Raw genomic sequence first — 17,786 nt, 5'->3', positions numbered from 1 at the left:
ATTTTTACCAAACTAAAAAGTAAAATGATAATATTTAAATTAACAATATTTATTTTACAATAAATATAATTTATATTTAACTTTCACATTAAAAATTTAATATCATTTATACATATATATACATGACACAAAATTATCATAATATAAGATTTAACAAAAAGTTCTATTTAATTTCTATAAGATTTGTCAAACAATGACCAAAAAAAAGAATAAGAAAAATAATATCACTAAAATATCGCTAACATGAGATACGAAAAAACGAATCAGAGAAATCGTACAACGAATTGCAGAAACGTCTAGTTTCATTCGTCCAGTATGAAAACGTGAGAATAAGTCAATAATAGTCTTATTAAATCTTCCTATCCTTTATTGATGGGAAATATGAAAGGGATGTTTAGGGTTGAAGTAAGGATAGTTATCGAGTTAAACTCGTTCGCGTTTCCCAAATAGAAATATAAAAGTCGAAGGAGACGATCGTGTGCTACGATTTGATGGTATGTACTATATCTTGGATTCAAGGTATTCTTCGAGCTTATTGTTAGTACTTGACGGACGCATCGATCGATCTCTCTATCTATCTATCCATCTCTCTCTCTCTCTCTCTCTCTCTCTCTCCTTTCTCTTCTCTCAAAGCCTAACCCTTCTTCCTCTCTTCCTCTTTTCCCCTTTTTATCCCTTCATCATTTATTTTATACCAGAGACCTCTTATCGGGACTCGGCGCCAACCGCAATGTTTATCCCACTACAAGCACCAATCGATTTTTTATCCCTGATAGTTTCACACATACACGTATATACACACACTTACAACCCTTACCTACTTTACATTTTTATTTCTTTCTTTGTTTCTTTCTTTTTTATCTCTTTATCACTCTCTTTCAGAAGGGAATCTTTTTTACAAAGGAACCGATCAGAATATACGACAATTAATCCTAATAACAAGTCAAAAAATTAAAAAAATAAAAAACAAGCCTCGAAGAAAATTTCATTCGTGATTTGTTAGTTTTATATTTTTTTTTTTTCGAAATATTTATATATCTAGTAATTTTCAATGAATTTTATTCTAAGATATTAAACTTTAGTAATTTAAATTTCTGATCGTTTACTTTGGTTGGAGATGAAAAGAAATAATATGTTAAAAGTTAGCATACAGGAGCTACAAGAAGAAGGTATACGAGATAAAAAGAACACTTGTCATGTACATCTCGTCATCCATTCATCATGGTCGTGATCCTTCATCTTTTTCGTTTCTCTCTTATGTATCTCATTCTTCACCGACGACATCCGTTTTTCCTTGAGCAACCAACCATTTTCTCTGTACGTCTCCGATCGTGAGCGAATTTTGTCACGTTCGCTTTTTCACAAAAAGCCGTGGTATTCAAATTGTTGGTGGTTTGGGACTTGAGTTCATTAATTTTTGCATGCATCCGTCCACTTGTTGTCTGTACGAATCGTTCCAAAAGTTTCTGTCGTTAATATATAGAAATTGTTATGCAAAATCTAGTGTCGTTTATATATATAAGTACTTATATATATATATATATATATAACATACACATACAATATTATACAAATTCGTAACATAAACAAATGTATTGCTTGATATACATGATGAATCTCTCCTAACATGACGACTCTTCAAATAACTTTTAAATTATTCGTTGTACGAAAAACATATTTCAAACTAAAGTCGCATGTTACATACTGTGTTTTAATCTGTTTTTTGTTATCTAACTTTTTTATTTTAGATATTAGGCTGACCTATGGTTTTTTAAATGCGATGTCTAATATTTCTTTTCGAATTCGGATTAAAAAGAGCACTGTATAAACAGTGAAACTTTTGTTTGATACATTTTTTCCCTACAACGAATAACTTACGTGTTATTTGAGGAATCGTCATGCTAGAAGACTCACCCTGTATATAACGCGAATTATCTCATTGTTTAAATGAAATAAATTATTCCGGTGTTTCTATTTTTTTTCTTTTTTTTTCTTTTTCTATTCTCCCCAACATAGTTACAACGCAATACAAATTTGAATAATAAAACAAACAGCACGTTATTACTCGTTCGTTACACTTCACGGCGATATATATTTTAGACATACTATTCGTTAGTTTTATATAGCTCGTATTTACATTGTTTTAAATATTTATTACTCGGAGTTATGCTACAAAAGATTGTTCAAAATGTTCTCTTTAATAATGATATTTATTACCTACATGAAATTAGCGCGAATTTTCGCGATTAGTTAATTTGTTTGTCGGGAAATAAATAGATAGACAAATAGATAGAGATAGATTATCAAATATAATTAGAACTCGCTCGCCCAATCAGGACAAAGGATCGAGATATCACATCCGAGTTCTAATCAACGAGATCGTTGATAAAATCGTCGAAAGGGCACACTTTACTTTTTTTGTTTTACAAAACGACAAAACTTTTTCTTACAATATATCCGAAAAAAGAAATCGACAAATGTGATAATTAATAAGAAAAAAAAAAAGGAAACGAAAGAAATTAAAATTTAAAATTCCAATATTTTTGTTTTTTCATTGACAACTTAATAAACGAAAGGGAAAAAAATAAACAGAAAAAGGGAAAGAAAAGATATTTAAAAAACAAAACTCAAAAAAAAAAATGAAAAGGGCAGCATGTGCACAGCATGGCTCAGAAACAGCTTCCGCCAGTAACAGCATTAACAGCTTAAGCCAGCGTAATACCTTGCTTACAAGTTTTTAAGCGCGCTGAACTCAAAGGAGATAAAAATAAGGAACAAAAAAAAAAAAAGAAAGAAAAAAATATATATGTAAATAAAATTTAAATAAGGAAAAAAAAAAGGAAAATATAAAAAAATAATAAAAGAAAGAAGAAAGAAAAAGTAAGAAAGAAGGAAGGAAGGAAGGAAAGAGGAAGGGTGGGAGGGAGGTAAAAAAGAAAAGAAGGAAGGAAGGAAGGAGGGAAAAAAATACATCGATACAGCAGCCTTACGATCGTCTTGTAAATCCTATAAATCGGAGTTTAATGGCGATCGTAGAGACTCTGACGTCGATCGATTTTACGTGTTCACGATGTTGCCTCCAACTAATCGGATTTTCGGTCAATAATTAACGACCTAACGCACAATCCAGATTGTTTTAAATCTTGATTTTTCTTTTACATATATACTAGGTGAGCCAAGAGTTTGTTAAGCGATTTTACAAATTTTTTAACACACCTTTTGTAGGGACAGATTTTTTCATTCGGATCGTAAATAAATAATCAGATCCTTGGTTTGATGCGATCTGAAAAGAGAGAAGAAAAAAAATAAATAAATTGTTTAAACGGCTTAGAACAAAAAAGTAATTAATTAGTAAAATCACTTAGTAATCACTTTTGACAAGCTTTGTGTGTATGTGATATTTAGAATTTGGAAAGTAGAGATAGCGGATAAGTAGGAGGTAAATCGTGAACAAGGAAATAACAACAAAAAATACGACAGTACACTTTTATTTTATCAATTTGTTTCTGTTTCAGGAACCTTGACCGTCAACGTGAGCGTGTTGCTGCTGAGCCTGGCCTCACCCGACGAATCCAGTCTGGTAAACTGGAACTCTTTTAGCTTTTTCGAGATCGTCTTCCCAAAAAAAAGATAGTTCTCTTTTTATTACGCACAATAATATCCATTGGAAATGGAAGTTGCATTAGTCGATAATTCGTTTTATAAATTAGATCAAATGAAATTGTACGTACATACATAAATGACCGCAAAAATTGGGGATGCAACAATCTTGTCAAACGTATTCAATCGTTTTTCTTTTGTTACTTGCGATATTGTTTGGTAAAGCTTGCAAAGAGAAAAATTTTTTAATATGATTTTGATGTATTGTTTAAACTTTGCAGTATTGTTATACCAAGTGACCCATATTTAATAAGACACTTCATAAAAGCCATTAATTTGATATCAAACAACATTAGAACGAATCATCTTTATTTTTTTTTATTTTTTTATTTAACACAACTAATATGGAAATTATGTGAAAATCATTTCTTAACGGAAAACTTGAAATCAAAGTTATTTATCCTTTCACCCTAATATACCTGTTACTTATTTATTCAGGCGTTTCTTTTTTTCTTTTTCGTATTTCTTTTTCCACTAAAGATGAGCTCGATGAGATACAGAAATAGAGCATGGGGGACGTCCATAAAATAAAAATTGCCTTTGCATGCGAGACAGTTCTTGACTATAGAAAAATATGTTCGGGAGTGGCCTTGCACACACATAAGTTGTTCGCGCCATTATTTGTTACGAAGTTTTTCTCGCGATAACTTTTATAGAACGCGACAGTCAAGTAGTTCTTGCATCGGTTGCAAAGGCCAACCGTTCTGTGAATATGTAATGAATTTCAAAGATTTCTATCCTCTGTGTGTATCTGTCCTACGTATGTATGTGTGAAAAAGAGAAAGAGAAAGTATGATCAAATCGTTCATTTTCCTTTTTTATTTTCAAATCGTCAAACTTTGTATATTTGTCTTCAAAGCAATTTGAAAAAAAAAAAAGAAAAAAGAAACATTTACGTGATATTTATAATTCAACAAAATTTACATTTATAGAACCCATAGGATTCGAATAAATTTCTAAGGAAAATATCGTAAATGGTGTTTGGTTTTAAAAATGTTATGAATATAATAATAGAAACATTTTGGATTAAAATTATGAATCAATACATTTGACAAATTGTTTCTTCATAAGATAAAAAAACATTCGATATTATTTAAGAAAGAAATCTTGGAAAATATTCTTATATCAAATTGACGATCTCGATACAAGCAAAGAACATGAAACAGGGAACGAGATCAGATGGTATTCAGAAAAGAAAAAAAAAGAATAAAAATGCATTTCTTATTATAACTGTCTCCTATTTCTCTATCTTTTCCTTTTTTTCAGAAATACGAAGTGGAGTTCCTGTTGCAGCAACAGTGGTTCGATCCGCGGTTGCGTTATAGCAACAGATCGCGATACGAATTCCTTAATGCGATACACCATTACGACAAAATCTGGCTACCGGATACGTATTTTATAATGCACGGCGATTTTAAAGATCCCCTTATACCGGTTCACTTCGCTCTGCGAATATACCGTAATGGCACCGTCAACTATCTTATGCGGTATTTGTCTCTATTATTTTTCCTTCTTTTTAATTCCATTTCTGTGTTGTATCCAAAAGATACAAAATAAAATCAAATTAAAAACATATCAACAATTATCAAAAGTTTCGAATAAACACAATTATTATCTCGTACTTATATAAATGTATCATGAATTTTTTATTTAAAAGACACAATTTATTATATTAGCATAAGATAATTATAAACTACGTAAATTAAATATTATTATACATTATGAATTACATAAGAATGATTAAATACTGTGATATAAAATAATAATAATAATAACAATTATACTTATGTACTTATTAATTTTGATTTTATAAGAAAGAAAAATAATATTTACGGAGCATTCGAAACTTTTGACCAAGACTGTAGGTTTATACCATAAAGCACCCTTAGTACTCGTGTGTGTATATGTAATCGTGCACATACTCGAGCAATTTTCTTATAATACGCTTTGCTAACAATAGAAGTCGTTCATATATATGTATATATTACATATACTTTCAGATATATCCCATTTGTTTTACTTTGAAACGTAAACTATTATACAAGGGAGCGTTTATTTAACGAACGAGTTTACTTATTTTCCCACGTGCCTTTTATTCCAGCCAATAGACGCACTATTATTAAGGTTAAAATTGAAAAGATAATTAACGATAATGTCGATAATAATTAACGACGTAATGTCGATAAAAGTGTCTGTAAAAATTTCGATGACAGTGTGCTGACTTCGTAGAAAACGAATGATTCGTTATCACATTCATTTTATATAAAAAACATTTGACATTTTTTACGATTGGTGAGAAAATCACATTGTCGCAGAGTCTGTAAAATCCATTCACACATACAGAGAAATACGTTAGAAAGTTTGCTGGAGAAAGTTACCTTCTTGACGCATCGTCATAAATCAACGACGAAGATTGAAAGTAAGCGTTAAGGGAATTGCTTGAAATAAAAACGATACATGTGTGTACACTTTCTTTGCGTTTACTATTATGTGAAAGATATAAAAAATATGACGTGTTTCGTATTTGATAAATGATAATTTAATTAAAAGATAATTAAAAGATAGAAATTTGAGGATATATATATATATATATGATTGTTTAATATGACATTTTATTTCACTATTAACTTTTATGAAATTGTATGAAAAATGTATTATATTGTATGTAGAATTTTCTCACCAAACGTATATTATTAGCTCGGTTAACTTTTTAGAATATAATTAATAATATATTACTTTTCTACAATAGTATGATATAAAAAATGGTTAACGAGTAAGGTAGAAATTTTGTATCGAAATTTCAGTAAGTATTGACATTTGTTGTATTCAAAATTCTAGACAACATGTCACCATTTTTTTTATATTTAAAATTTTATTAAAAATTAGAAAAAAATATCGATAATTTTGTACTAAATATGGCCAAAAAAAAAACAAAAATAACTAACGTTATTCTATCCTTCAAAATTGTAATATAAAATTTCGATATTAATCATTAACCAATTAAATGCATACATATAAATATTATTACACATAAAAATATTATTTACAAATAATTGCTATAAATGATTTACAGGCGTCATCTAATCCTATCCTGCCAGGGTAGACTCAATATCTTCCCATTCGACGACCCACTGTGTTCATTCGCTATCGAGAGCAGTGAGTAATCAAAACAAAACACATCATTATAATTATATTATTCAATGCACACTGTCTTTTTTTTCGAAATTCTACGTTAGATTGATTCATTATCAGGTTATCATCTATGAAAGTTAATTCAAATTCTAGTTATTTACATGATTTTCCGAAGGATATAAATACTATTTATTTCGAATATTATGTGCGTTATACATATACAAACCTTTAAAAAGCCATATAAACAATATTCAATAAAAGAACTTTCATAGAGAATAACGAACCAATCTGAAGGTGAATTCCGAAAAGAAAGGTACGTCAAATTTATATTTTGTGCTTCTAGATTACAATATTAATTTCCTACAATTAATTAACGCTCATTTAAGATATATCTAATGCAATACTGTACTCTATTACTGACCCTAAGCCGGTAATTATAAAAAATAGAATGACCGGGTATTTCATAAATAATTGTAAGAAATTAACCAAATATGCGAAAAATCATTTCGAGTTGCTGATTCACCCGAGCGAACGAAAAGGCCTCGAGTGCAAAGGGTTAATATAATGTAATTCAATGACACGAAATGACAGTTATACGCATTTGTTCAATAACTTTTTGAGAAAATTTTTTTTAATCTTCGCAGTATCGTACGAGCAAACAGCGATCACGTACGTTTGGAAGAACGACGAGGGTACGTTACGAAAAAGTCCGAGCCTGACATCATTGAATGCTTACCTCATTAAGAACCAGACAATCACGTGTCCGATTAAAGTAAGCTGGCGAGGTGAGTCTTATAAACAAAAAAAAGAAAATAAGAAAAACAAAAAAAAAGAAATAATTTACGATCGTGATAGTTTAAATAATCTCCAGGAATTATTATTATTTTCATTTATACTATTATTATATTATCTAATTTTTCAAGTTTTCTTTCTCTCTCGGTCTCTCTCTTTCTCTCTCTCTCTCTCTCTCTCTCACACACTCTCTCCTTTTTTCCCTACATTTTGTTTCATTTTCTTTCTTTCTTATTCTTTTGTTTTATTCCTATACGTATATGCAAGGTGTCCTATAACTGATGGTAAAAGCAAATAAAAGGTGATTTTGCATAAAAAACTATTGTAAGTTGAAATTGTAGAATACGATTATTCATAAAAAGCTTTGTTTTGGAAAAAAAAAAATAAGCTTGAAAATTGTATACTATCTTTCTCTGGGATATTTCGGAGAGTATTTTTGTGCTTTTTAATATATTTTCGAACATTGTCAATATGATAATATCTTTCGTATCAGTTTTTACTCTTATGCTTATCTAACTAAACTTTTAGTTTCCATAGTTGTAAGCCCAGTCAAATGCACTCGTACTATATATAAATATTAATTTTTAAACTTATTTTTCTCCGAAACCAAGATCTCATATGAACAAATTTTATTCTATTACACATTTTTGACTTTCATTAGTATAGTATTTCGTATAGAATCATTTCCTACTCACTTGTACCACCAATCATATGACACCCTATATAAATATAATAAATTTCCTATCAATATAAAAAATTCCTTCCAAAATCTTTTCTCTCGTATTTATATATTTCTTTATTTTATATATTTTTTTCCCAATAATATATTATAGTTATTTATTTATCGATTTAACCAATGAAAAAATTAACGACATCTAGTATATACTTCGTTGCATCTACGATTGTTAATTAAAAAATCAACAGCGCTTATCACGTATAATATATATATATATATATGTATATGTATTTAGAAAAAAAAATATATATATATATTATATATATATGTATATACATTTATATCACAAGTGCACTAGACATGCCCGGTCTCACCAAAATGATTAATTTATTTTTGGCTTTATTTTTATTTTTGTATTTTACATTATAATCGCTTATACCACTCGCACTCGCAATTATTTCTTTATTGTATGCATTTAGTCGATGTTTTTTATACGGATCGGTCGTTCTAATCTCCGAATTTTAATTACAATTTTATATATATATATACCTCTATATCTGTACAGTACACTATAATATCAAATGATGATAAAAGACAATGAAAACGACAAAGACGATAATTACGACAACATTGACGATAAAGACGTTCTTTGTAATCTCAATTTCTTATTTTCTCAAATTTCTAAATATGTTCAAATTATTTTCCTTCTTTAACAAAAAAAACGAGATCTAATGAAACGAATTAGACTAAAAAATGAAAGTTTATATCTTCATTTAATCTTTCTCACTATAAGTCTCTCTCTCTCTCTCTCTCTCTCTCTTTCTCTATCTCTTTTTAATATCGATTACCATTATTTTTGTATTATTTCCTCTTATAACTAGATAAAAAAAATAAAATCTAATAAAATATCATAGATGCACACACATACGTGTGTGAACAATCGGTTAAATCGATCGTTTCAAGAAAACCCATTCCGTCTGTATGGACAAATGTTATTTGATAAGGAAAGGGAGAAAAAGAGAAAGAATGAAATAGAAAAATTGTTTGTCCTTTCGCCAACACAACAAAACAACCTTCTTTCTATTCGATTCGATCTCGTCTCGTACTCGATTATTATCGACGAAATTTGAAGATAAAAATGTGAGAAATGATCGACGATCTCGTTCCATTTTTCTTTATTTTACTTGTTCGGTTTTTTTTTTACATGTGTGTGTATATTCCCTTTCTCACTAGTCAAGGTAAGTTATTGCTCGTGCATGAATGTTATTAGGTATTTACAATGTATATATATGTATGTATGTATGTATGTATGTATGTATGTATGCGTACGAAAAAGAGCTAATTCACTGGCACTTTTTCTTTGTCATTTTTTTCCACACAAAAACTGCTTCAGTTAGATTCCTTTTAATGTAGTAATATTTCTTTAGCTAGCGAATGACATAAAACAAAATGACATTTCACGAATCCCTCATCTACCTAATTACTTACTTATGTACTTTAAATTATTATAACACAATCACTCGATTTAACATGAATTTAACTGAATTTTAAATTAACACAGCGCTTTCCGATAATTAAGTTTATATTAAATATAAAAATATATATATATATATAAAATAGCACACACACAAACACACATGCTTCTCTTTATCAAAAAGAATAAAGAGAAGAAAGATAATACGATAATTTACAAAATCAATATATTTTCATAATTATTACACAATTTTCTATAAACGATCCAACAAAGTAGAGAATTTCTCAAACGAGAAACGATTCTTTTTTTTCTATTTTTTTTTGTTTTATACAAACATAACATTACATTAATCGACACGCTCAATCATCAAAGAGAAAAAGACAGAGAGTGAGAGAGCGAGAGAAAGAGAAACAATTAAAGTGCATAATGTGCATAATATGCATGCAATTTAGTGACAATGTTCGACGTTCTATATTTTAATTGTATACCTGTATTTTGTTCTTTAGCTGAATTTATATATTAGAACGATATATGCATATATACTCAATATATATTATATATGATATATGCATATATAATAAAAATATTATATATATAAAAAAAAAATTATATATTTTTATTATATATATAAAATGATATATTAATAAGAATAGTTCCCTTAGAAAATGCATATTGGCAACCTTGGTTCCTGTCTCGCTTTTCAACCGACCCGCCGTGGTTTGCTTTTGGGGTGAAGCTTCTTTTTCGTCCCTTGACGATCTCTTAACGTCTCTTTTAATGCCGATTTTTCTCCCTTCCTTTTCGTGTACTTCAATACTATTATATCATTACTACTACTACCATTAGTATTGTTACTAATATTACATTACCTTTTTTTTTCTTTTTCTTATAACTGATATTCTTGCTCTTATATCGATGAATATTACAAATTATTAAAAATGATAGAATAACGGCAATGCAAAATAAACAAAAAAATGCAAAAAAGAAATTTTAAAAAATTTAAAAAAAAAAAAAGCAGTCTTTTCACCCTTACAATTGAAACAAAACGATTTATACAATTTTGAATTAGACTGCAATAATGATTGTGTGTGCACAAATTTTTTGTAGACTTTTGAGTGAAATTAGAACATTGCAATTTTCGCAAGTAACAATCTTTGCAATATAAAGCTTATTTTTATTTTAACTTAACAATTACGACTTAATTTTTTTTTTTTTTCAAGAGTTGAATTTAAATGTCTGTTTTTTTTTTCTTCTTCTTCTTCTTTTTATAATATTAAATATATATTTCAAGTAATATATCGGCCAACGTAGCATTTCTTTATGAGTCTAGGAATTATTTGAGACAAAAAGAAAAATTCGTCGATCGACGATCGTCCGTGACGATTTTGTTTGCATTTTATTTATTATATTTGAAATTTATTGCTTTTCTTATCAAGAACATCGAAATAGAATTACATCAAAGAGGAACCTTTGTAGAATACATCTGACCTCACTCGATTTCCTCGGAGAATAGAAAAGCTTTTGTGTAAAAATAGGACTGCTCCGATCCTTCTTTACCCTGAAGGATTCAACCATGGCGGAAAACGGATATGCTTGGTCTAGTTAGTTAACATTATCCACTGTGTATGTACGAAAATAGATACGTGTGCGATCTATAGGTACAACGGCAATATCCAGGCCGAGAACGGGGACGATAATAAAAAAAGCTTCTATGGTATATAAAAAGATTCGGAGGATGGATAGATCTTGGTGATGTAAGACTATCAAAAGAAAAAATGACAAAATTTGAGAAAGATATTTTTCTTGACCACCTATTTACACCGAAAATTAATGATTCTTATTTTGTGAATTAAACAAAAAAATAGAAATAACAGCAAATTTCTTTTGTCCACAAATTGAATACGTTTTTTTTAAATTTATTAACTCTTTGCACTATAACAATTATTTCCTATAATTTGTATACGTGTATGTCCTTTAATGACAACATTGATTTGTATTATTTGTTCATTTTAATATTTCATGTATTAGATACAAATACCTTACCTATACTTTGAAAAACATTATTTCCATCGTCTCGTTTAAATTCTTCAAAATAAATGTTACGTTAACTAGTAACGATCATATAGTGCAAAAAGTTAATCATAAAATCATCGAAATTTATCCGTCCCCCTTTACGGAGAAGAATGATCAGACGAAGTAATAATATAATACCAAAAAAAAAAAATATATAAAAGAATAAAAAGAAAAAAAGAAACAAAATATGTTAGAAAGAAGAAGGAACGAGCGCGTGGGGGAAAAAAAGAATGAATAGGAAGGAAGATCGTGGGCTGTTCTGTTGCAGCTGAAGGACAGATCATCGACTACGAGGACGAGTTCGATGAGTTCGGGGACTCTAAGTGTTCGCTGTGCCAGCGCAGGTTTGAGGAGCAAGGTAAATTCCTCCTGCCGCCCCTCACCCAACCACCCCCTCATGCCGAGCCTAATCCCGCATCGTTCGTGTGTTTTTAATCGAATTTTCATTAACCAAACCCTTTTGATATTCTCCCCTAAATTTACCCTTACCCAACTAACCTACTCTTGTTATTTAACTTTCTCAAAATATTTCTCGAAAAAAAAGCCCCACTAAATAGCAAGAAAGGGAGGAAGAAAGAGAAAGAGAAAGAAAGAGAGAAAGAGAGAGAGAGAAAAAGATAGAAAAAAAGGAAAGAGAGAGACAGGACCAAGCTTACCAACCCGCGAGACACATGCCAAGATTTTCTCCCTTCCCACCCACTGTACAATAATATTTTAGTAGTTTCGATGTCGCTTTCTATAGTAACAAATTTTTCAATCAAAGATCATCCATTGACCGATGAATCGTTTTTAACGCTATTACGTATCAAATGGTTAAGTAGTGTCTCACTATTTGGAACGAATACGTATATGTATGTGTTTTATATGTATGTACGTATATATTATATACTAGATTTTTAATATTTAAGTTATCGGTGATTATGAAATTGGCCGACACTATATATATTTTTCTTTCTTTTTTTTTTATAAATAATTCTCTTTACTTATGCGAGAATGGATTAAACGAACAAATGGAGAAAAATGTATATTACGATTTATTTTATATCACAGTTATTTATATTATAAAATAAATCGTAATATCTATTTTTCCGAATATTTTAACTTGATTCGCTATCATAATTTCCAATACTAATATATATATATATATATATATATATATATATATATAATGTTGATCAATGTTGAATTATTATTAAAGTTTAAAATTAGGCCACTTTCATAATTATTAGCAAGTATGTTTGCAGTAAGTATTATTATAAGAATATTATAAGCATATGATATACCTATACAGGGTGAAGTAATAATTCTGTTCAGCTTGAATATCTTTGGTATATCATTGGTATTCAAGGTGGGCAGAATTATTGCCGCATCCTGTATGTATAGCATGCGTTCATTCATTTAGATAAACAAATATTGTTGAAATTGATTTCTTTTCAATATATGAAATATGTGATAATCTCTTTATCTTTCAATTAATAATTTAATTAGAAAGATCGCTTAACCATTTTTTACTACAAGCATCACAGCACGTCAGATTATATACTTAACGAAATAATAATTTAATTTAAACTCGTGTCACAATTATATCTCTCACTGTAATACATTCATTAAAAAATCATAATTTTCGATCATTTCTGACTGACAAAAACCTTCGTTTCTCGATGTATCTTCAAATTCGTATGAATTTTTCAAAAAACAAATATTACATAAATAAAATATATATATAATACGTATGTATGTATATATGTACATACACGTATACTCGGTGTCAAATATTCGAACATATCGATCTTTAAAAAAAGAAGTACATCAAACCTCCAATTCTTTCTCTTTTTATTTTCTCCGACATCACTCATCATTTGTCAACTTTAAACGCGGACAAATTTTTTTCACTCTTAATAGATTTTTGAAACGTTGTGAAATCTTCGGAAGACATTTGAAATGTAGAGAAAATTCATCGTGTATTCGCGATATTTGGCAAACGTCAATTCAACATCCTCGAAATTACATACATCGAGATAACTCATACTAAACTAATCATCCTTTCGCTTTAAACATTTGGAACACGAAAGAGTTCGATAAGCTGAGAAACGAGACCGAAAAAAACTTGGTCCGTATAAAAAAAAAGATAAAACAAAAACATAAAAATAGAAAAATAGAAAAAAGAGAAAAGAGTTTGAGGATGGGGGAAAACAAATTAAAAGATAAACGGATAAAAAACAAGGAGGAGAGAACAAAAAATTGGACTTAAAAAGATATCTAATACTCGGAACAACGTGTAGTAATATTTACGTACGTATATACACATGCATATGTTGGATGTATGTATGTATTTTGTATCTCTCACGATTCTCGTGAGCCTCGTTGGAAAACTTTGCATTTTGAAAGTTTTTTTTTTGTCGAGCAACTGTTTTATTTTCATATATATTTATATATACTATATATATATATGTATACATAATATTACAGTCGTAGACCCATAAGTAATTAAAAAACCTGTTCTTATAATTCTAATTAATCCGACCCTGACCTATTTATTACCTTTCTATTCCCACTATCCCATACTTGCGTTTAGAGGTTCACAAATTAGCATATTTAGCTCAGCTTGCAGTGCTTTCGAGAATGCGGAGCTTGATTGGCGATAATTAAAGACATGATTGATTGTATAAGCTACCTTTTTTCTTTTATTATTTATTTATTTCACTTTTTCTCTTTTTCTTTCTATTTTTATTCCGTTCTTTTATTTTTGTTGTTGTTTTTTATTCTTTTCATACCCGTTTGCGATTTACTTTTTATTTTTTTTTACGATCTCGTTTCATTAATTAATTCTAGAATAATGCGCTGACGAACACACAAAACCCTGACACGAATCATTTCTATTTCATATCCCTTCCCTCTTCATTGTCAAAATAAAAACGATAACGACAAAGACGACAATAACTATAACAACGTAAACGACGATGACGTACGTACATACATGCACCAAAAAAGCGTAGTAAAAGCATCGATAGAATTGGCCGATTTGACAGGTTTGTCAACGTCCAACTCGATTTCCGATGTAGAATGTACTGTCACGTGACTGTTGTTGGCTCGTCTGACACCATGTCACATGAACTACTGTCAAAGTATATAAAGCACGAATGCGAAAAAAAATCAGCCATTAGTCGTTCTGCGAATAACGTTCGTAACGCTTGCTTGCGATTTTTCGAACGTGCTACTTAATATTTTTATTTATTTATTTTTTTCTTTACACATTGTATGTATATATATATATATATATATAGTGCCGATAATTATAATAGTAAATTAAGTCAACAAAATTAGGAAAAAAAAAAGAAGTTCATTTATTTTATAAGATAAATAATTATAATATAAAATAAATGTATTTTGAATTTTTGTTGAGCTTAATCAACTGTCGTAATAATCGACACGCATATAATATACATATATATATATATATATTATATAAATATATATTTTTTTATTAATGCAAACCTATATCCTAAAGCATAAACGAGCAAAAAGCATTATACGGTTATAATAATAAAACGATCTAACGGTTACGAACGATTATTTTCAACGATACGAATTTTATCGATCGAACTTGAAACAACAAAGAAGATTTATTATTTAAGAAAATACTCGTTCAACCGTGATACGTATATTTATCAAATTTTAAGAAAATATTCAACTTGTCGTTTTGGTGAAATTGTACAGGTAACTACAGCTGCCTGAAGGTGGATCTAATCTTTACTCGGGATCGCGCCTTCTACTTCACGACGGTCTTCATCCCGGGTATCATTTTGGTCACCAGTTCGTTCATCACGTTTTGGCTCGAATGGAATGCTGTACCGGCACGCGTGATGATCGGTAAGCAAAAAGAAAACAAATTAAGCAAATAAATAAATAAATTTGGTGCTGACCATTCCCCCCTTCTCCCTCTTTTTCTCTTTCCCATCGAGCTCGATCTAATTCGTCTAAATGAGATCTCGATGAATGGATCTTCTTATATATATATATATATTTGTATATAATATATAAAAATATTTCACTCTTATTCTCGTTATTTTATTTAGTTCAAGTTAAGAGAGTGATACACCCGATAGATAGGCAATGTTGAAAGATAAATGAAGAAGAAAAAGTGAGAAAGTGTGACGTCATAATCCATCGATCCTAAGTGGCTAAACTCGGCCAGCCTCGACGATGTATTCTTTACGGTTCATTTTCCTCTAAACATTAATGCTACGACGCTGTAAAGAAGAAAGTTTTACGGCGAATGTACCATCATATTGGATATTAGCTCTCTTTCTCTCTCTCTCTCTCTTTCTATCTTTCGTCTTACTAACAGATCATTCCCTTGAGAAATAATGTTTAGAACGTTAAAATTTCACGGATAGAAAGTGGGTTCGTGCTTTCTAGTAGTTTTTTCATTATTAATCAAGAAATATTTTAATACCTGACTGTTCGTTTCCACTATCGTTGATTATTCTTGCTTAATAAATAAAAAACATGAAGAAAAAAAGAAACCCATAGAACATTGAGTAAGAAGTATTGTTAAAAATACAAAGAAGGGAGGAATTATTATGACTAATCTTTTGAAATGATGATAATAATAATAATAATAATAATAATAATAATAATAATAATAATGATAATGATAAAAATTGTTTTCAGGCGTGACGACGATGTTGAATTTTTTCACAACGTCTAACGGCTTCCGAGGAACGCTGCCGGTGGTTTCAAATCTGACCGCCATGAACGTTTGGGATGGCGTGTGTATGTGTTTCATCTATGCGAGCCTTCTCGAGTTTGTCTGTGTGAATTACGTCGGCCGCAAACGACCGATGCACAACGTTGTCTATCGTCCCGGCGAAAATCCCGTCACCCAGGTATTTTACTCTCACTGACATCTGTATTAGATACATATATATATATATATATACATATATAATATATATGTACATAAATATGTACCGGTATTATGACAATGGGTTAAGTCGAAAACAATGAAATAAAAATTAATTTTATGATTTATTTTATATATTAAAATATTATCGTGAAATTAAATTTATAAACATTTTTACTTAATCCACTGTCACAATTACCGGCACATATATATATATAAATATACCTACCTACCCCTTCGGAACACGAAAGCAATTCAACCGGATCTCTATCTTCTTTGATAGCTTTTACGAAACCGAGGAACCTATACAGTGTCTTCCTCGTTTCCTGGGAAAAACAATAGAAAATCCTTGTTATCTTTAAACTCTTCGATACTTCCTTTTTTTATTTTTTTATAAATTGTTATTCTATCTCTAAAGCATCGTAATTACTTCCCTAACAAACGAGGTTTTTATTTCTCTTGTTAGAATATACGGTGACATTTCTTCAAAATGAGATACGCTTTTTACTCTTCGAATCTTTTTCGATTCTTCTTTCTTCTAAACCAAAACTATTCTGAAGTAATCTTTGATGAATGTACGCAAAAACATCGTAAATCTTTACGTTAACATTTTCGAAAACTTTCCTATGGAAGATTATTCGAAGTTAGAATTTTGAAAAGGATCAAAGTTACGTACCACTCAAATTGGCTTTGATGCTTGCTTCAAAGTGATTTGATTCGAATGGAAGCAAGGACGACACGTTGAGGACCTCCGTTCCAGATCTATCGTCTCTTCGTGATCTTCTATTCTCCACGACCACATGACGTCACGGAAGAAAGGAAGATCAAAAAAGAGCGAAAAAGGAAGGAAAGAAAACCCGGGAGAATTTCGTTACTTTCATCAACGGTTACAGTTTTTGACTTTGGAAGCTATCGACGTTGAGGGTTTTCAAAAATGATAATCAACATTTTCGAACGGATGAGGAGACGGAAGAGAAAAATGAAAAAAAAAAGAAAAGACAGATAAAAGTAAACTTTTCATTTCGTCTGGGTTGCGTGAAATCGTCAAACTTCATCCATTACGAGTTTATATC

The 17,786-nt window shown here is 29.8% G+C and overlaps 1 protein-coding gene across 18 annotated transcripts in view; it reads left to right on the top strand.

Annotated features, from left to right (window-relative positions):
* Positions 1-17,786, top strand: part of LOC122524907 (glutamate-gated chloride channel) — an 81,624-nt gene that overhangs the window by 51,817 nt on the left and 12,021 nt on the right. For 11 of the 18 annotated variants that reach the window (XM_043647409.1, XM_043647408.1, XM_043647407.1 and 8 more), the window contains 7 exons: positions 3,516-3,580; positions 4,927-5,147; positions 6,734-6,816; positions 7,437-7,577; positions 12,076-12,165; positions 15,525-15,677; positions 16,482-16,696. In XM_043647409.1, the coding sequence (XP_043503344.1) occupies positions 3,516-3,580; positions 4,927-5,147; positions 6,734-6,816; positions 7,437-7,577; positions 12,076-12,165; positions 15,525-15,677; positions 16,482-16,696 (968 nt within the window). The remainder of the gene's footprint in view (positions 1-3,515; positions 3,581-4,926; positions 5,148-6,733; positions 6,817-7,436; positions 7,578-12,075; positions 12,166-15,524; positions 15,678-16,481; positions 16,697-17,786) is intronic. The other 7 variants (XM_043647416.1, XM_043647422.1, XM_043647421.1 and 4 more) reach the window with 1 other exon arrangement.

This window comes from Polistes fuscatus, unplaced genomic scaffold (assembly GCF_010416935.1).
Source record: "Polistes fuscatus isolate 324 unplaced genomic scaffold, CU_Pfus_HIC Scaffold8, whole genome shotgun sequence".
NCBI classification, from domain to species: domain Eukaryota; kingdom Metazoa; phylum Arthropoda; class Insecta; order Hymenoptera; family Vespidae; genus Polistes; species Polistes fuscatus.
This window is presented reverse-complemented; position numbering and strand designations above follow the sequence as displayed.